Source organism: Camelina sativa, chromosome 5 (genome assembly GCF_000633955.1).
Source record: "Camelina sativa cultivar DH55 chromosome 5, Cs, whole genome shotgun sequence".
NCBI classification, from domain to species: Eukaryota; Viridiplantae; Streptophyta; class Magnoliopsida; order Brassicales; family Brassicaceae; genus Camelina; species Camelina sativa.
Window position 1 is genome coordinate 22604778 of NC_025689.1, and position 21397 is coordinate 22626174.

Sequence of the window (21397 nt, forward strand, 5' to 3'; positions counted from 1 at the left end):
GCACTTCCAAACTAAACTGGTTTGTGTTTTATTGGTTGTAAAGAATATTTGATATACATTTTGCTATGGTATGTTATGGTTGTGATGAATTGGAATCTGAGTATAGTTATGAATATCAATTCTTTAGATCAAAAATTATTGTGTGTTTTGGAATGTCTTTCATTTTTTAGTTTGGTCAAATATATTTTGGTGCGTGTTTAATTGTTGATGGGAGCCCTAGTTAAGTTGTTTCTGCATAAGCGAACATAAAGTGTTCTGTTTATGATTTTTTTCCTCATGAATTTCGTGTTTCTTTTTGTTAGGGACAATGAAGCATAAATCATCGAGAAGATTGAAAAAGATGTTTTAAATAAACTTAATGCCACACTATGTAGTGATTTGGAAGGCATGGTAAGATCATTTTCGGGAAGTGGAGTCTTTGTTAGATTTAGAAAATGTGGGAGTGAATATCTGGTCTGCATTGGTAAGAGTACCTCTGCCAGAGCTGTACATAGTCGACTCTCTAACAGGTTTCAGCGTACTTGTTTTGTGGACAATCTTAGAGAAACCTATACGATTGGTCTTGACGATCGAGTATTGTTTGAAGTGCGCTTACAAAAGCAACTTCGTGCAGATATTTTAAACCAAGATGATATTAGGGTATTCAATTTAAGTGTGATGAAATAAAGGATCCATGACGAGAGGGTTCTTATTATTCATGATGATGTGGAGAGTCTACTTCAACTAGAGGCTTTGTCTAATATCAGCTGCTTTGGTCTTGGAAGTAGGGTCATATTTACAACAGAAAACATAAAGATTTTGCAGCAACATGGTATCCGTGATATATAACAAGTGGAGTTTCCATCAGAAAAAAGAAGCTCTAAAGATCTTTTGTGTATATGCTATTAGGCAAACCTTTCCACCTATTGGGTTTATAGCTCTTGCGGATGAAGTTATAAGTAGTCATGGCAATCAAGGAAATCAAACTTTTCTAGCATTGGCGTTACATGTTTTGGATTTGGGTTGAAAAACCTAGCTAATAAATATCTCATATTTACTTATAGATATCGACCACAATCACAAAATTAGAGTAGCAATGCACTGTTTGCTACAAGTAATAGCACAAGAAGTTATTTCCAAACTAAAACTTTCTAAACGCAAGATTCTAGAAGATCCACATGATACTTGTTATGTTCTAGAAAAGGCAAAAGTAAGTAATCTCAATAAGTTAAGGGGTTTTGCATTGCTTACCATGTTATGGTTTAAGCAGAACATCTCTCTGGCCACTAACAAGTTAAAGTTTTCAATATTTGTTAGGGTAATGGATCGGCTTTTAGGTTTATCAGTGGACGTCGCAGAGAACAAAAAATTAAAAATAAACAAGAGGGATTTAAAAGAATGTACAATCTTCTCATCCTAAAGATTAACGATGGGCGTCACAAACAAAGACAATTGCACATACCGATTTAAACTCCCTTGTTAATTATATCTTTGTTTATTTTAAAATTTTGAATTCATATTTTTTTATCATTTTGTCGTCAAACTTATTTGTCATGAGGGAAGATATAGTCATTAGCCAGTCCGAATTATCTCTGTGTCCGAGGATATGATCAAAAAATTTGTAAGCTTAAACTTCATTTTACCAATAAACATATGTTTTTGAAATGTTCTTTTCTTTACATTTTTTTTTTAATTTCTTCCAAGTTTCACTCAAGTACATGTAGAAAACAAAATCTTAAATCATAAAAGCTTACTGAAGTAGAGTATGTAACAACTGACATGTGTTGCTCTCTAATGTGTTAAACTCTAAAAGATATGATATGAACACATTAAAAAATTGCTATAAAATAAGTAATTTTAGTGGTAAATAATTGTAAACAGTATGACCTGTTATGGATTGGGCCACAAAACAAAATTAAATTATAGAAAATTTTAAATATAATTTTATTAGTTAGGAATGCAAATAATATGTCATATTTAGCCACAAACAATAATGAATTAAAAGAGAGAAATAAATCTACTATTTTATCAAGTTTGGAAAAATGTAAAGAAAAGAAACAGAAATTTTAAAAGTTGAAACTAATGATTAAAAAAAGTTAATAACTAAAGTTTATTTTTACCAATAAATATGTGTCTTGGAAATGCTAACTTTCTATATAATTTTAATAATTTCTTTCAAGGCCACATCCATTAAATTTAGAAAACTTTTGCTCATATGTTATAAGATTTAATTACTTTTGTCAAATATAGTCAAAAACAATATATATTTATTTAGAGTAATTAATAAAACCGACAGGTGTGCTCTACAGTGTGTTGAACTTCAAATTATATATATGGCCCCATAGCAAACATTTGGAACTCCATAATCTTCCTGAGCTAATTTGATTTGCTACCAAAGTCCAGAAAAAAAAAAAAAAAAATCAAAATGTCAGAATCCTCAAACAAACAATTCAAAGTCCTTCAAAATCTTCCTGATGAACTTATGGTGCGTTCCTTGTCGTTTCTTCCCATCCAATCACTTTTACAAACTCGTGTTGTGTCCAAACTATTCAGGCACACAGAGATAAGGTCTCTCGATCTTGATTATAGCGGAATATTTTCTGTAGAACGAAGTCAGTTAGAGGTTATTAATATCATCCAGAATGTTTTTAACAAACACGAAGGAATGGAGATAAAACGATTTGTTTTGTGTCCCAATGGTATCGATTGGGAGGAGTCGGTAACCTCGTGGATCAATACATGTATTGGTAAAAATATCCAAGAGATAGTGTTAGATTTCTCAAAATCTAGGGAAGTTGTGGAGATCCCGATCGATTTCTCAGCTATTAAGACACTAACAGTATTGAATCTAGGATGGTGTAAATTTGATGAAATACCAAACAATTCTCCCGAAGGTTTGAAGCTCCTGAAGAAACTCTCGCTTACGCGAACTATGACGACGAAAGAGATGGTAGATGCAATTTTAAGAAACTGCATCCACCTTGAGTTACTTGAACTAAATGAATGTTTCATTTATGGGATATTGACCATACCCGCTCTTAATCATAAGAAGTTCAAGTCGTTGGTCTTGTCTACTATGTCAAATATCACCGACATCGTTGTGCATGCACCCACTCTCGAATACTTCAAGTATGAAGGATATGTCACGAATATAACATTTTCGACAACAGATGCACTAAAAGAGGCAAATATCCACTACAAGAGGAATCGACATATTTATGATCCTTCTGACATGGTGATTTCTAACATGAAAGACTTTACAAAAGTTTATGTCCTTGCAACGACAAACATCTTTCTTGAGGTAATTTTCTATTCTGAATTTAAATATTTTTAAGTACTAGATGGAGAAGTTTCACTAAATATGATCTTATTCCTTAAACCTTTAGATAGTTTTTTGTTACATGCAGCCCTTATTCTTAAATTAGTTGGATGTTTTCTTACATGCATTATTCTTAATGTAATTTTCACAATTGTTTTCTTATAAATGTCTTCATTATCTTTTGTTCATAACCTTTTAATTAACACATATAATTTTTAGGCTCTCATAAAAAGACATGTAGGAGGAGGAAGACTGGAAAGAAAGGGTACTTTCAAGTTTGAGAACTTAACAGATTTCAAGATTTCCTTTAACGCTCGATCAATTTGTACTCTTTTCGAAATTGCTGAATTCCTCAATGACTGTCCTAAAGTGGAACGGCTTGTGATCGACGTACCTCTCTCTCTCTCTCTCTCTCTTTTCTCTCTCTCTCTCTCTCTCTCTCTCTCTCTCTCTCTCTCTCTCTCTCTCTCTCTCTCTCTCTCTCTCTCTCTCTCTCTCTCTCTCTCTCTCTCTCTCTCTCTCTCTCTCTCTCTCTCTCTCTCTCTCTCTCTCTCTCTCTCTCTCTCTCTCTCTCTCTCTCTCTCTCTCTCTCTCTCTCTCTCTCTCTCTCTCTCTCTCTCTCTCTCTCTCTCTCTCTCTCTCTCTCTCTCTCTCTCTCTCTCTCTCTCTCTCTCTCTCTCTCTCTCTCTCTCTCTCTCTCTCTCTCTCTCTCTCTCTCTCTCTCTACACCAATGGGCTTCATAAGTTCATTAATACAGTTTTCTTGTTATGTACAGATTCAAAACTTCGAATATGCAGACCGATTGGAATTTTGGGAGATTCATCTGAAGGAAGAGATTGAGAACAACAACTACCTTTTCATGTTTCTCAATGAAGTCAAGATCATCGGCTATAAAAATCACTGGCATGAGCTTGATATTATAGAGTTCTTTGTCAAGAATGCACCAGCTCTAGTCAAGGTTGACCTGGAGATGCCTAAAAATTCAAAAACCAAAGTTCACCAACCAGACAATGCAAGGATCAATTTCATTACAAGCAAATTTCCAGCGATTAAAGTTACAGAAGTTTAAAGTCAAGTTCTGCCGAAGCATATCAACTATAATAGCTCTTTTGATGTATTTGAAATTCAGTGTTTTTATGTTGTTTTAATTTCTGAACTCTCAGATTTAAACTCTATTGTTTCTCTCTTTGTTTATTTTAAAATTTGAACTGTTCTTCTATCTTCTTACTGTCAAACTTATTAGTCATGAGGGAAGATTTAGTCATTATTAGCCAGCCCGGATAAGGTCTGTGTCCGAAGATATGACGAATTAAATTATAGGACAAATTTATGTTTAAATTAGGTAGAAAATTTTATGAAAATTAGAGAAAATTTGTAAGTATTTATTTTTCCAAGAATCTTATAAATTTAGTATAACGTAAAAATATTAATAATATATTGGTTTAAATTAGGCCAACAGAATCAATAGAAAGTGTAATAATCTTCTTCGTAGGGCGTAGAAGTGTAATAATATTTTATCTTTTTCTTTTGTTTTTTTAGCTTTTAGTATAGCGAAGTCAAAAAAAAAAATTCCTTTCACAGCTTTAAAGAACGAAAGAAAAAGAAAACAATTATTTCTGAAAACAATCATTGATGATTCTGAACGACTCTCTCATGGCTTCTTCTTCTTCTTCTTCTTCTTCTTCTTCAGCTCGCACTTGGAGATACAGGGTCTTCACAAGCTTCCACGGACCAGACGTCCGCAAAACATTTCTCAGTCATCTACGCAAACAGTTCACTTACAATGGGATCACGATGTTCGATGACAATGGGATCGAGAGAAGCCAAATCATCGCCCCAGCTCTCACACAAGCGATTAGAGATTCGAGGATCGCGATCGTATTGCTCTCGAAGAACTACGCCTCGTCCAGCTGGTGTTTGGATGAACTGTTGGAGATCTTGAACTGCAAAGAAGAGGTAGGTCAAATAGTGATGACTGTCTTCTACGAAGTAGATCCTTCTCATGTCCGGAAACAAACCGGAGATTTCGGGGGTGTTTTCGATGGAACTTGTGCTCGTAGTACAGAGGAGAAGAGGCAAAAATGGAGCCAAGCTTTGACCTATGTGGGCAACATCGCTGGAGAACACTTCCAAAACTGGTTCGTATAGTTATAATTGTATTTGATATATAATAATAATCTTAATAATATATTTGTTACTACTTCTGTTTTGGAGTGTGTTTAATTGTTTATTAAAGATAAATCTATTTATTCTCTTTTTGATTAGGTGTCAGTAACAGAGGAGTGCTCTCTTTGTGATGTTTTTTTTTTTTTTTAATTTTATTATTAGGAACAATGAAGCAAAAATGATTGAGAAGATTGCAAGTGATGTTTCGGATAAACTCAATTATGTGACACCGTCTAGGGATTTTGATGGCATGGTTGGACTAGATGATCATTTGAGTAAAATGGTGTCTTTGCTTGATTTAGATCACGATGAAGCTAAGATCGTTGGGATCTCTGGTCCTGCAGGGATTGGTAAGAGTACCATTGCTAGAGCTTTACATAGTATGCTGTCTAACAGGTTTCAGCATACTTGTTTTATGGATAACCTTCGTGAGAATTATAAGATTGGCCTTGTTGATTATGGTATGAGGTTGCGTTTACAAGAGAAGCTTCTTTCAGAGCTTTTGAACTTAAATGGCATTAGGATATCCCATTCAGGTGTGATACATGAGAGGCTACATGAACAGAAGGTTCTTATCATTCTTGATGATGTTGAGAGTGTAGATCAACTTGAGGCTTTAGCTAATACCATGTGGTTTGGTCCTGGAAGTAGAGTCATAGTGACCACTGAAAACAAAGAGGTTTTGCAGCAAAATGGTATCACTGACAGTGATATATACCATGTGGGTTTTCCATCAAGTGAAGAAGCTTTAATGATCTTTTGTCAATCTGCATTTAGACAAATCTCTCCACCTCATGGGTTTAGGAATCTCGCGGTCGGAGTTACAAATATTTGTGGTAACCTTCCATTGGCTCTGCATGTTTTGGGGTCATCATTGCGGGGAAAGAACTATGCTGACTGGATAGATGAACTACCAAGATTGCAAACTTGTCTTGATGGAAGAATTGAGAGTGTATTAAAAGTGGGCTACGACAGTTTGCATGAGAAAGATCAAGCTCTCTTTCTTTATATTGCAGTTTTCTTCAATCATAAACATGTTGATTATGTGAAATCCATGCTGGCAAAAACTAACATGGATGTTAGACTTGGGTTGAAAATACTAGCCAACAGACATCTCGTACACATACGTCATGGAGCTAAAACTAAAAGTATAGTGGTAGTGCACCGTTTGCTTCAAGTAATGGCTAGACAAGTCATTTCCAAACAAGAGCCTTGGAAACGCCAGATTCTTGTAGATACTCAAGAGATTTTTTATGTTTTGGAAAATGGAGAGGTAAGCGTTCTGCAGTTTCGCATTACCATGTTTATTCACTGCTGTTTAATTAAGCACTAACAAGTTTTGCTGTCGAAATTCTTTGTTTAGGGGAATGGATCAATTGTAGGAATATCTTTTGACGTAGGAAAGGTCAACAAATTAACAATGAGCACTCGGGCTTTTGAAAGAATGCACAACCTTTTCTTCCTAAATGTTTACGATCCGTGGCCTACCGGATAAAACCAACTGCACATTCCAGAGGAGATGGATTATCTTCCTCGCTTAAGGTTACTACGTTGGGATGCATACCCGAGAAAGACTCTTCCTCATAGATTTTGCCCAGCAAATCTCGTCGAACTCGACATGGCGTCTAGCAAACTCGAGGAGCTATGGGATGGAACTCAGGTTAGTTAGTTATGTGTGTTCATATGAAAAGACAGAACTGACAATGTGGTTTCTCATTATGTTCTGATTTTTGACTTTCAGCCGCTTGCAAATCTCAAGAAGATGAATCTGGCTAGGTCATATAGTTTGAAGAAACTTCCAGATCTTACAAATGCTACAAATCTAGAGAGACTGGATCTGTATGAATGCATTGCTTTGGTAGAGCTTCCATCCTCAACTTTCAAATCTTCGTAAACTATACTACTTAGAGACGAATAATTGCAGAAGTCTAGAAATCATTCCAACTCTCGTCAACTTGGCATTTCTAAAAGAAATCAAGATGATGGGATGCACTCGTTTGAGAAGCTTTCCAGATGTTCCTACCAACATCGGTAAGCTCTCGGTAATGGAGACAGCGGCTAAAGAATGTCCCGCATCACTTAGGGATTTATTCCATCTTAAGTCTTTTGATATAAGTGGCAGCGTCAATCTCAAGACTTTTTCAACGCATCTCCCCACGACTGTAACAGAGCTACACCTAGATCATTGTGGTATTGAGAGTATTGCAGACTGCATCAAAGGTCTTCATAATCTACGTGTCCTTGCTCTTACATACTGCAAGAAACTCACGTCATTTCGCTCGAATGGCTACGGGCAAACCATTGTAAATCATTGGAGAGAGTAAGTGCACCTTTAAACACTCCAAATGCAGAACTTGATTTTAGCAACTGCTTCAAACTAAGTCGACAAGCACGACGAGCGATTACTCAAGAAGGGTTTGTTAGCGGCCGGGCTCTCATACCAGGAAAGAAAGTACCTACAGAGTTCCATCATCGAGCCAGAGGAAATAAGTTAACAATTCCACATTCAGCTTTCTACAGGTTCAAGGTTTGCATTGTCATTTCAACAGAGTTTGATCATAAAACCAGAGACTCTACTATAGTTTCAGGACTACTATGTCGTTGCACTGTCGGCAACTCAGTAAACTCCACTGACATGAAGTTCGTCCTTACCGATGTCTACAAATATCGAATGGAACATCTGTTTGTATTTCATATATTGGACATCTATCCGTTACCATTTTTTAACCCATCTAGCAGAGAGATAGTGCTCGAATTCAGCAGCATCGACCAAGATTTCGACATTATTGAATGTGGTGTCCAGATCTTGACGGAGGAACCAGAGAGAAACAACATTGAGGGATCTGGAGATGAAGATGACGGAAGTTACCTCTTGGATACACATGAATCCGAATCATCAGACAAAGAAGACGAAGGTGATGATGAAGAGAGATACAAAACTGGATCAGCAGAGGTGTCCAAAGACAAAGATGAGGATTGTTAGTGATAATTGAGTTCGGTCATATGCTACATGTTCAAGATATACTTAGATATGTGTATGCATATTAAAGGGTGCATGTTAGATAGTTGCGTTTGTTCGGTTACTAAACGAACGGTTACGACCGTAGCACTCTATATAATTGTGTGTAATGTTGTACGGCCAAATCGTTGAGAATAATTGAGAAGTTTTCCACTTTTTCATTCTCTGTTTTATTCTCTACCATGCTTGTATTTGAAGCAATGGCTTCTGGTATAATACAAGAGCAAAACTTCAACATGGTATCAGAGCTTTATTGATTCAAGGGCCAGTGGAAAGCACAAAGAGAAGCGTAACAAAGCCTGCAAAAAGTTCAATCAAAAACAAAGATCACGGCAACATCATTCAACAAGAGATTCTTATGTTTGATGGAGAAACGATGATATCGGGTGTGGATTATGATGAAGGCCATCTTAATCACGAGATAATTGTAGCCAGTGGTGAAGACAGTGTTCCGAACAAACCGACGCAATCCTACACGGTCATCCGAAGGGGTGCGATTGAAAAAACAGAGGAAGTGTCCACGGAGGAGTTCACGACACTGTCAAGCACATGAAATCATGTTTTGTTCATGGAACCAGGATGCGTATGATAATATGTTCAGTGCTCGGCCAAAAAGAGAAGATCTGGCTTTAAACCAGAATATGGCAAAACGTGATGTCGCCGCTGTTGAAAGCAAAAAAAAGCTTATTAGTAGAAAGTGGTGTTGAGTCCTTGAGAAAGACGTTCACAAGAAGTCCTGTTGAATGAAACAGAGCAAGGTTCATTGGCAAAAAGTGGTGGTTGAGTTTGTGAAGGAGGACTATAACACGGAGGTAGTCACCTGTTTGGAAGAATAGGGAAAAGATACTCAACAAAAATAAGAGTTCATGGTGAAGACAAGACCAATTACCAATTGGTTCAAAAGGTTGTTATCTTCTTGCCGCAAAAGATCGAGAGCATCGTTGCTGTTCTTGAACAAACAAAGTATCTATCGACCCTCTTTACTACAGAGTTGATAGATATCTTGAAGGGCATGAGAAGCGCTTAAGTCTCCGAGAAGAACGTATCAAAGAGGGTGCGTTTTATGGAGAAAAGCTTGGTACGAGAAAAGGAAACAAGCAAAACAAGAGACGCCATGGGAAGACCAAGAAGTGGTGTGGCGTGTGCAAAATTAACAGTCACAGTGAGGTAGATTGTTGAAGGAAAAAAATGGAGCACAAGAGGATGCTTACCTCGGAGAAAAATGGAGCAAACGTCGGTTGAAAAGAGTTAACCGATGATGACGTGGAGAAGATTCACGCGTAGGACGTCATGAAGACGTTATGATGATCAAAGACTAAGAGTGACACCAAGCAATAAAGGGAGGATGCTTACCTCAAAGAAAAAAAATGGAGCACTTTATGGTGATTAAATGGAGACACCAAGACCAAGCACTAAAAGAGGAAGCTTACCTCATAAAAAAAATGGAGCAGTAGCCGGTTGAGAAGATAACCGAAGAAGACGTGAAAATTTTTCACTTCACGCACGAGAAGTCACAGAGATGTGAATGTGATGGTGATCAAAGGAAGAAACCAAGCAAAAAAGGAAGCTGCTTACCTAAGAGAGAAAAGGGAGATGCAGCCAGTTGCGAAAGGAAAGAAAAAGAAAGATTTCCTTAGAGAAAGTGAGTGGAAGAAGGTTGCAAGAGAAGTTCATGGAGACTTCATGACTGTTGACAGACAATTAGAGTTAGACCGAAACTCAATTAAGGGGGAGTGTTAGTGATAACTGAGTTCGGTCATATGCTACATGTTCAAGATATACTTAGATATGTGTATGCATATTAAAGGGTGCATGTTAGATAGTTGCGTTTGTTCGGTTACTAAACGAACGGTTACGACCGTAGCACTCTATATAATTGTGTGTAATGTTGTACGGCCAAATCGTTGAGAATAATTGAGAAGTTTTCCACTTTTTCATTCTCTGTTTTATTCTCTACCATGCTTGTATTTGAAGCAATGGCTTCTGGTATAATACAATAGCAAAACTTCAACAAGGATATCGCTGATGACAGTGACTCAGAATCCATATCCAAGAAGCATCCAAGGAAGAGGACGATGACAAGTGTTACTACTAATCTGAAGAAATGGATTCTCTGTTTGTTTCTCTTTTTGTTTCTTTTTTCTTTGCTTTTCTTAAAATTCTCAACCATCTTTGATCTTCTCTAACATTTTGTGACCATGTCGTAAAAGTTCGTTCGTTTCATATGGAGATTAGCAAAACTTGAATTATTTAGCTTTATAACTTCCTTTTTAAGAAAAGTTTAAATATACTAGTTTGTGTTTTAATTAACTGCATGCATTACTTATTTTTCATGTAATAATATGGGTTGTGAAACACTGGAGATAGATTATCGTTATAATTTTGAATTTTAAGTATACTGTATATAGCAGATATAAATTTTGTCTATGATATTTAATGGATGGAATTTTAATATAGTTGTAATCTCTATTATATTATTTAAGCAACCCTATAAACAAATAACCTTACTACATGTAAGATATTACACAAAATGCCACTGTATTTTAATACAAAATATAATAACATAATTTTAATATTAAGTTGTTTTAATCAGAAAATAATGACCTAAAAAATAGCAACTATTAATTTATTAGATTACAAGAAATAATTAATAAAATAATTTCGGAATTATTTAATAAAATAATAAAAAAATAATTTCGGAATTATTTAATAAAATAACAAAAAAATAATTTCGAAATTATGTAATAATATAATTAAACAGATTCTATTTATTATTTTAGAAATCTTAGTAAACAATAACAAATTATTTAGAAAATTTATAAAACTTAAATTTATTTATAAAACTAAGATTAAATACTTACATATCTAAATCATTTAATATTAACAAATATATATTAAAATTAAGATACAACATTGTTTCTATTTTTTAAAAATATATATATATATACTTATTTAAGCTATGTTGTTAAAAATTTAACCAGTTCTGATGTGACATATTACGAAAATACTATTATATTTTAATTATTCTAATAAACAAAAGAAAAGTTTAGATTTGTTTACAAAATAATAAAACTCTATTTATTGTTTCATAAATCTTAGGAAATAATAACAGACTATTTAATTGGCTAAAAATTAATTGTTTATACACAATATTCATTATATAAATAATACCAAGTGTATAATGTTGGTAATATACATAACCTAATTGTAATTTTCACCTATAAAAAAATATATAACATGTTATACCAATAACTTCAATTTGTAAATTTGGTATATTAAGATCTCTAAACATGATCACATTAATTTGTAATACCAAATCACGGGTCAATACATGTTTGTTGGGTTTTTTAGCTTTACTGAATGTATAATTAACAAATTTGATATTGAACCAAACCAAAATAGTAGTACCAACTACGGGTCGAAAACAGAGTATGGCCTTAAGCAAAATAAAGTATATGATTTTATAAAATATATAGAATTAATCATTTTCTACTATTATTTTGTAACAAACAAATTTAAATTTACATAAATATTTCCTCACGCTGGTAACATTATTCTACAAAATATTAACGTGTATTTATGAGTCAGGTAATAAAACGGGTAATGAGACGGGTAACGGACGCTCAAAAATTAAATTAATATCCGATACTCGATCATTATTCACGAATAATATAATTATTATACATTTCACTCGACCCTAAAGCTGCGGATACCTTTTTCGGGACGGATAAAAATGGGTCGAATACAGGTATCGATAGTAGTTTTCAGGCCTACCTATTAGTAGTTTAATATGAGTCAAAACTCACAATGTAGTACTATATTATATAATATGTAAATGAATAATACAACATAAATATATTATTAACAAATAACAAAAAAAAAAAGAGTTTTCCCGCGCTACCAGCGCGGGTCATTATCTAGTTATCTATTCTTGAAGTTTATTTGGTCTATAGTTTAATTTATTAAATATAATCTCAATCAGACTATTGTACCCGAGAAACCTATATATATATATATATATATATATATATATATACTAGTAGTCATACCGTGCTACGCACGTATTTAGTTTACGTTGTTTTTGGATATTTTTTTGTAACTTTTTTAATCATCAACATCTTTTTTTTTTTACCTCAAAACACCATATCTTATTAAGCCGGTTCAAATAGGATAGCCTCGTGAGATAATCATTCCGGAACCTACGGATTTACATAGGAAAAGAAAGATCCTCGTGCTCATGCCGCTTTTGCAAGACGGACGACACAGACATTGTTCAATTTAGGTATACATCCAATAGAAAACATAGAAAACCTCCTTTGATAAGACTGAAAAGAATCTAATTCTGAAGCAAACGCTGGCCAGTCTTTTGACTCATCTATGAAACTTAAAATCTCTTGACAATCTATCTCAAAATGAATCATATCATATCCCAGAGAGAGAGCACTTTCCATGGCCCAGCATAGAGATAGAGCATTTTCATTGAAAACCTAAAACGACAACTAAATGAAAACATATGGAGTATTTTATTGTTATAGGAGTCACATAAACTTTGTGAGAGTTATAGATATGCAATCATTACATATTAATAAATTTTCTTATATATGTAATATTTCTAAATACAATTATTAATCATTCATTGCATTACTATAAATATTATGAAAGTTACGAAAATGAGAATTAGTATAACATATGGGATTGATGAGACATAATAGAAAAATTATTAAAAAATGTGCCAGGTTTATTAAAATACATTATTGTGAATTAATAACTAAAATTATCTATTGTTTTAAATATATATTCAAAAGTTATATATTATAAATATAGATATATTAACGGGCATCTTAGCTAATCAAATCATGAATTTAAATAATATTCACTTTTCTCTTTAAACAGAAATATATACAGTTATCTCTTTATCAAAAAGTATATTCAATTCTCATTAAGTTATTTAGATATTATATATTAAAATATACTTTAGTTTAATTTAAATGGGTTGAAAATGAAATAAAATAATGTAATATCAAGATCATGTGAATTATTTATATTAAAATGTGGAAATAAAACAGCCAATTATTCCTCGACATTATCCTATACAACCCAAATATATATATATATATATATATATATATATATATTATAATCTTATATCCTTAAACTATTTAATCATCAAATTATTTGTTAAGCAAAAATTTTATTATGTAAATTCAATTGAATAAATTTGTTACACTAAAAATTAAAAAAAAACAAAAAAACACTTGTGAAAGAAGAGAACATCAAATGACAATCTTTTGCAGCTTTCCAAAAGAAAACTTTACTTTATTATTAGATAATATAATATAGTAAGATTTCTTTCAACTCTTACTCTAAGAATCTGACGCCCAACATCATTATATATTAAAATTCTTTTAAAATCAAATACACATGACATTATTTATTTTCTTTTATAAATATTTTAAAATGATTGCATAAATCATCAAAAGATGAGCAATAGAAAAATAATTTACATTTTTGAAAAAAATATACAAGACTTAGTAAGACAATATTTCTTCTAAAGTTAGGAACTTCCCGAAAACGGATGATCCGAACAACGATACTATTGTTACCGGTGTTTTGTTGTTCGTTGGAGATTGAATCGAGGATAGAATAGAAAGTAAATGTTTCAGTTTTCACAATAGTCTGAAAGATGATGTGTTTGTATGGTAATAGGTTGTTTTTAGAAAACTAAACTTTATAGAATGTTTGAGCCTTTAAGAAGGATAATGGATTGAAATCAAATATTAATGATTATAAATTCGCAAGTGTTTCAAAATAATAAGTTAAAAATGATAATTAATATAAACAAAAATGAAAATTGAGGAAAATAGTGGGTATAAGAAAATGCATAAAATGATGGTATTATTTCAAATCAAAACATAACTGATTATGTTCATAAAAGTAAATGTTTTAGTTTTCACAATAGTCTGAAAGAGGATGTGATTGTATGGTAATATGTTGTTTTTAGAAAACTAAACTTTATAGAATATTTGAGCCTTTAAGCATAAGAAGGGATTGAAATCAAATATTAATGATCATAAATTTGCAAGTGTTTCAAAATAATAAGTTAAAAATGTGAAGTAATATAAAGAAAAATGAAAATTGTGGAAAATAGTAGATATAAGGCAATGCATAAAATGATGGTATTATTTCAAATCAAAACATAACTGATTATATTCATAATTTATTCTGAAATTCCTAATATGAAAACTACTAAATTTTATGTAATTTAAAATTACCATAACGTTTGAAATAATAAGTGTGAATCGAACAAAATAATTATAGATATCAAAACCATCTCATAATCTTACATAATTTTCCAAAAAGTAAGCTCAAAATTTTATTTTTATATAAAAATTTTAAAAAAATTTAAACTAATTTACTTAAATAGTACCTACCCACCATTTTACTTAAATTTGATTCTGTTTGTGCCTGTGAAAATTATATAAGATTCAAACACAAAAATTAAACCCAAGAATTCAAACCTATAACTTTAATTAAATGTTGGAATATAGTTCCAAGATGAAACCAACGACAGACTGATATGAGGTGGCTTTAGATTCTTGGGGGGTTGCATATGTTTCTGATTAAAGAAGAAATGAAATGTAGATGGGATTTTTTTTGGTTTGATGGGCATATAGTTAATTAGGTCTAAACTATAGTTAATTAGGTCCAAACAAAAAAATACAGGTGTCAAAAATATAGTAAGCCAAGTGTTATCTTCTTAGCAAAAATTGAGAAAAATCTTATTATATTATATAAGATATATATATATATATATATATATATATATATATATGTATAAATACCTAATGGGTATAGGCAACCTTCGATTTTCTCATCAATAACAAACAGTTATAAATTAATCGAAGAAGCCATGACTACGAAGCCTACTTATACCATCGTTGATGAATCTCCTCCTACTCCTAGCCCTCTTCGCGCATAATGGTAAGGCTCAATATCCGTTAATAAATATTATGTAACATAACCAACATAACAATGATTATATAAACCGAATTATCTGATCCTCTTAATGGTTTGGTTGCTGCAGGGTGAACAGCAACCTAAAATTCGATATTGCGATGATTATCATCATACTAATCCTCGATATTGCAACGACCAAGTATGTAATAGCCCACAAGATTCCCTTAACCGAAGGTGATACATTTTTCATTATTTCGATGATTTCGGCTTTTCTCTCCGTCGTGACTTGGGACGCTGCACAACCAGAAGATATGGATGATTCAGTACGTGATTCCTACTTGTTCGGACGTACCTTTCAGACTTTAGGCTTTGGTTATTTCCTCGACCTCTTCTATGATATCTCTCCTCACTTGGCTCTAGGCTTGGGTATACCTTGTTTGATATGGTTCGTAGTTACAATGATTGGGGCGTCTCTATGCAAAATAGTGCAACAACAATTACGTAATCGGTGGATGTCTAGGAATCAACCAAAAGGGGCATCGAAAGTTGATATTACTGTTGTTTAAGAGGTGTAAAATTTTAGGGTTTCCTTTCTCTATTTTTTTTTGTTTTCCCTTTCTCCTCAAGTTTTCTATTTTAGACTATCAATTGTATTCGAAAATATTTGATCCTTATTTTTCGTTATTTCTTCTATCTAATTAACTTTGAAATACCATAACAAACCAATACTAGGGATTGGACCCGCACATACGTGCGGGGGTAATTTTAAAAGAACTAAGTTTGTAATTAAGTTTGGATTATGCGGAGTTACATTTGTAATTATGAATGTTAAAAATGTTATTAACATTCATAATCTAACTTTGTACCAATTTATTTTCAGTTTGGCTTGGAAAGAAGATGATTAGATTTAAGTACATTAAAAAATAGTAAGAGAAAGATAGTATACAGATCTGTTTATGTGTTTCTGAACCCGTCTCATCCCATACACGGTATGTCCCTTTTTTATCTTATAACCGTAGTTTTAATAATATTTTATCAATTTGAGATTGTATATTCTAGTCCAACAAATAAGAAAGTAGGTAAAAGATTCACATCCACATAACATTTTATTTGTAAATATAATTATTTGGTATAATATTTATAACATAAACTTATATTGGTTTACCTTCATCAAATTTCTAAACGTTTGAAATAATAACCACTTCACCATAAATGTTGGATTCACATAAAGTATAAATTAACTATCGTAATTTTATAATCTCATCTTGATATATTTCTTTTTGTTTTTCTTTCTATGAAAAATAGTTTATATAATGTTTTTTTTTAGATTACCCGTTCCCGTCTCGTATCTTATCTTTTTTTTTTTTTTTTTTTTACAATTATGTATTAGTAAAACTAAAATTATTTGGGGTTAATTTATGTGAAGTAAACCTATGGACCAACCCGCACTTTTGTGCATGGTTTTTAATTTTTTTTTTATTTGTTTAAATTGTTTATATTAGACAATTTATTAAAAATAGTGGGAAGACCTATAATATATAAATTTTGACAGAAAACATAAATTTGTCTAATTTAATTCAACCCAAAGTCTTTAGGAGCCATAATTATAGAAGTTCATTATAATAAGTATTGATAAAATAAAAAATGAAGTTAAAAATATATAAAAACTAATATTATTATTAGTTTGGTAAAAATAAAAGAAAAATAAAAAAAATGAGTCAAAACAGTATATGCAATTCAATTTGATCATGTAGAAGTAATTAAAAAAAAATTCAAAGTTGTAAAGGTTGCATTCATAAAAATTACAGATTCAAAATATAACTTTGTAATTAATTATTTTAAATGAAACTTTCTGATTGTTTGTTTAACTGGTGGATATATGTCATGCTTTTTTGTTTTTTTTTGTATCCCTAAGTGTGCTCCCTAATTAATATTATAGATATATGATTATTTGTTTCTATTTAATTGTATTAAATTGATTTGTTATTTCTGTAAATATCTCACAATTTAAAATCAAATCAAATATGTATATATATATATATATATATATATAATTTTCTATTTAAATTCTTTGATTTTTATGGAAGCAAACTTTAAACTTTATACCATTTCCAAAATATAGGGTAATTTTTAATTTATAATTAATTTCGTAATTATTATTTTCATAAATATTAGATTTTTGACTAACAGTTGTTGTTTACCATATATTGTTTATTCTTTTATTTTTAATTATATAAGTAATTGAACCTGTTTGGCAACATGAATATATGTCATGTTTATTTTTATTTTTTTTGTATCCCTAAGTGTGCTCCCAATTAATATATATATATATATATATATAATTTTCGATTTAAATTTTTTTGATTATTATGGAAGCAAACATTAAACTTTAAACCATTTCCAAAAATATAGGGTAATTTTGATTTTATAATTAATTTCATAATTATTGTTTCTATAAATATTAGATTTTTGACTAATAGTTTTTGTTTACCATATATTGTTTATTTTTAATTTTTAATTATATAAGTAACTGAACCTGTTTGGCAACATGAATATATGTTATGTTTTTTTATTTTTTATATTCCTAAGTGTGCTCCCCAATTAATAATATAGATATGTTTTTTTTGGATAAAACGAATACATAGATTTGTTCAAGACATATTCTAAATCTCTGAAAATCTTACGAGTGCAACAATTTTTTTTCTTTTTAAAGCACTAATTAATATAGAAAAAAGATATTCATTTATCTATAATATATCATAAATTGCTTGGTTAACGTATACATAATTATGATGAGAGACTGCTTTGAACAGGTATCTAAGTAATCAAAATCGAGTTTGAATAAATCTCTCCGCAACAATTTCGAGTTCCTATACTTGTTGTACATATAAGAAGTCTTCTCTAAGGTAACTTCTGTTTCTTACCCCTGTTTCTCCTCTGTTTTCTCCCTGTTTTCCTCTGATTTTTCCCTTCAGTAGTATTCTGCTGCTCTTGATAAATCCTGTGAAGCGAAACGAAAGAGCATTTAGAATTGATCTTAATCTCAAGATAACAACAGAAAGAGAGAGTGACAAAATATGTTTTGGTGTATTCAAAATTTTACTTTAATATTCCTAGTGGAGACTCAAGAGCATGATCATCGAGTAGCCATAGGTTAAAATCTTGAAAGCGTTTCATCTTCTTGTCGTAACCGATAATGTAGTTATTGTGGACTACGACATGTTTCCCCTTTGTCTCATTAACCCATGTCTCATTCCTGAAGTACAATCCTCCTGATGGGAAAGCTGATTGTGGAAGCAAGTAGGCATCTACCTGTTTAATAGAAGAAGATCACAAAAAGAGTTGACTATGAATTAGAACTACTAAAAACAACATTTGAGATTGAAACGAGAGTTGTACCTAATCATAACTCCTCTTATCTACTTATGGATGTTTGATTACCAAAAAAGGTTTTTACTCTAACTACTAATGTGTGATCCTAATAGGTTCACATTTTAAGACCAACAATAATTTTGACTTAGACCAGCTGATTTACATTAATAAACTAGATTTAGAAACCATGATAAATCTAAACTTCATATCGTTTAACCCAACGAGTGGGACAACCAAGCTTGTGAAAATTTCACAGAAAGCAGATGTGGAAGTTGGAGGAAGTAACATTACATACTTGATGAGTTGTTTTATGAAGTGCTCGATTAAAAGCAGGCTGGTCATGTGGTTTCTTTGCCTCTGTGTTAGACCAACGTTGAGCTTGAATCTCCTCAACCCATTTCTTCATTAGAAGCTTTGCTCCATCAGTTGAACGCAAGAAGATCATGCAGCTACATACATAAGTCACTCCGCTTGGACTCAGAGGTGGTATATCATGAGAGTGATTCAAAGGCTTAACCTGGCAACCAAAATCAAATCAAGATCTAAAGATAGATTAAGACTCTAAAATGCGAAATATTGGGACATTTACATCAATCATGTCATCCATGAAGTATACGTCGTGGCTTCCTTGTAAATAGTCAAACGGATCTTGTAACCAGACCATATCAACATCGTTGTACATAACATTGTAACCTAGCTCCAAAATGTTCAAGAGATGTTGTGGCCTCCGGGATGTCAGATTGTAGAAACCCTGTTCGCGCGAATATAATAAACTATGTTAAAAAAGATTCGGTTATTCTCATTCTAGTATACACATTTTTTGCATAGATTATCACATTGGGTGTAACTGTTTTTTGGTATCAAAAAGTGATAGTTATAAATTAAAATATTAAATATTGATGAGAGAATAAAAGACACATACATAAAAACCCGAGTTTCGAAGCTAGATTTATGAACTTCAAGTTAACTAAGTATATTATGATAGCAAGATGAAAATGTGAAAACACTCTCTTCTTTACCTGAGAACCAAATTTGTGTGCGGACTGAGGATCCAACGCTGGAGGAATGAGAACAGCATGACCAGGCCACTTCTCGTTGACTTTGTAAAGAGTAGCGTAATCTTCAGCGATCACGAGAACTTTTTCATGATGCTTCTGTCTAGAAATGCTAATCAACCAGTTGCTAAGAAAAGACAAGAAAGGGTAGCTAACGGCACAGACGATCACAGTCTCGTTCTTAGCCACAAACTTAGCGGCTTGAGCAAGGGAATAGTCGCGCCAGTCGGAGATCGATGGTAAAGAAGAAGAAGAAGAAGAAGAAGAAGAAGAAGAAGAAGAAGGAGAAAGAGAAGAAGATGACGTTGTGTTTGGAAACAGGAACAAAGGAGATTTAGTTAAAGGTAACAATACACCAAGGATAACAAAGAGTGCTAGAAGGAGAAGGAGGAGTAGACCGTTGCGGTTGAGAAGAGAGATGGGACGGTTTAAGATTGGACGTTGTTGTTGCTGCTGCGCCATGGAGACAAAATTGGAGAGAATTGTTTTTCACAAGTCGTTTGTGATCTGATTCCAAAAATGGGATAATATGAGAAAGAAACAAAAAAAAAAAAGTCAACGACAATCTTCAGGAGTAACAACGTGTAGAGATACTCAATCTGCGTTATTAATTATTAATGTATGACAACGTGAAGAGATAACCTACATTATTATATACATGTTTGGTCAGAATTAGTTATCATGTTTAAATGTTGTGTACGTGTTTTTCTATACGTGTAGATGGAAACATCGATAGTTACAATAATGATTGAGCACTAATATCAGTTTTAGATCAAGTAATCATAATTTTCTTACTCGTGGGTAAGAATTAGCTATCAAGTATCAATTTTGTTTAAACTACTCATTCCATATCAGTTGGTTGGAAATTTCAAATCTGTCGACGGATTCCGGAAGGGCGAAGACCTATTTTACTCACAGATTTCCTAACTGTTTGCTTTGTCGAGAACCACTGGAGAACTTTATCGACAAATTTTTGAAAATGATCCTATGGATATATCTAACCTAATTGGCGAGAGATTACTAATGTACAATTCTATGGAAAACATTGGCGGTTTGGATATGTGGATGGAAGACTAGATTTCTGGATATAAATATTTTTAAATTTATGCTTCTTTTATTCCGTCTATGTTGCATGAAATTCTTTTTAAGGTCCGTTTTTTGTTTCCGAAACTTTTTAGAAACAGAAACTTGTGAAAACACAAAATAAGCCACGAAAACATGATTTTTAGAAATCTATGTTTGGAAATACGATGAAAACTCCGTTTTCGATTTGGAAACATGACGGAAATATTTTTTTAGCTTAGATACTTAATAAATAAAATAACTTGAATATATATATTTATAATACATAGAAATATATGATATTGTTAGTGTTTATTTCAACTGTTAAATATTTATGTTTTGAATTTATGTTATTTCAAATACTCCTTTTGATATAGATTTTATGTTCGTGCTTTATTATGTATATACAAATATATCAAGATATATATATATATATATATATATATATACGTTTCCAAAACGTTTCT

The 21397-nt window shown here is 32.1% G+C and overlaps 2 protein-coding genes and 1 pseudogene across 2 annotated transcripts; 2 read left to right on the forward strand and 1 right to left on the reverse strand.

Annotated features, from left to right (window-relative positions):
• Positions 2365-4368, forward strand: LOC104787412 (FBD-associated F-box protein At1g61320-like). Its single transcript, XM_010512991.2, has 3 exons — positions 2365-3280; positions 3518-3688; positions 4075-4368. Exons 1-3 carry the CDS (start codon positions 2405-2407, stop codon positions 4366-4368), a joined length of 1341 nt encoding a protein of 446 aa, XP_010511293.2. The 5' UTR covers positions 2365-2404.
• Positions 4887-10421, forward strand: LOC104787413 (annotated as a pseudogene).
• On the reverse strand, positions 18069-20407 carry LOC104787415 (UDP-D-xylose:L-fucose alpha-1,3-D-xylosyltransferase 3-like). Its single transcript, XM_010512993.2, has 5 exons — positions 19833-20407; positions 19403-19564; positions 19109-19330; positions 18545-18753; positions 18069-18442 (listed from the first exon to the last, which is right to left on the reverse strand). Exons 1-5 carry the CDS (start codon positions 20328-20330, stop codon positions 18343-18345), a joined length of 1191 nt encoding a protein of 396 aa, XP_010511295.1. The 5' UTR covers positions 20331-20407; the 3' UTR covers positions 18069-18342.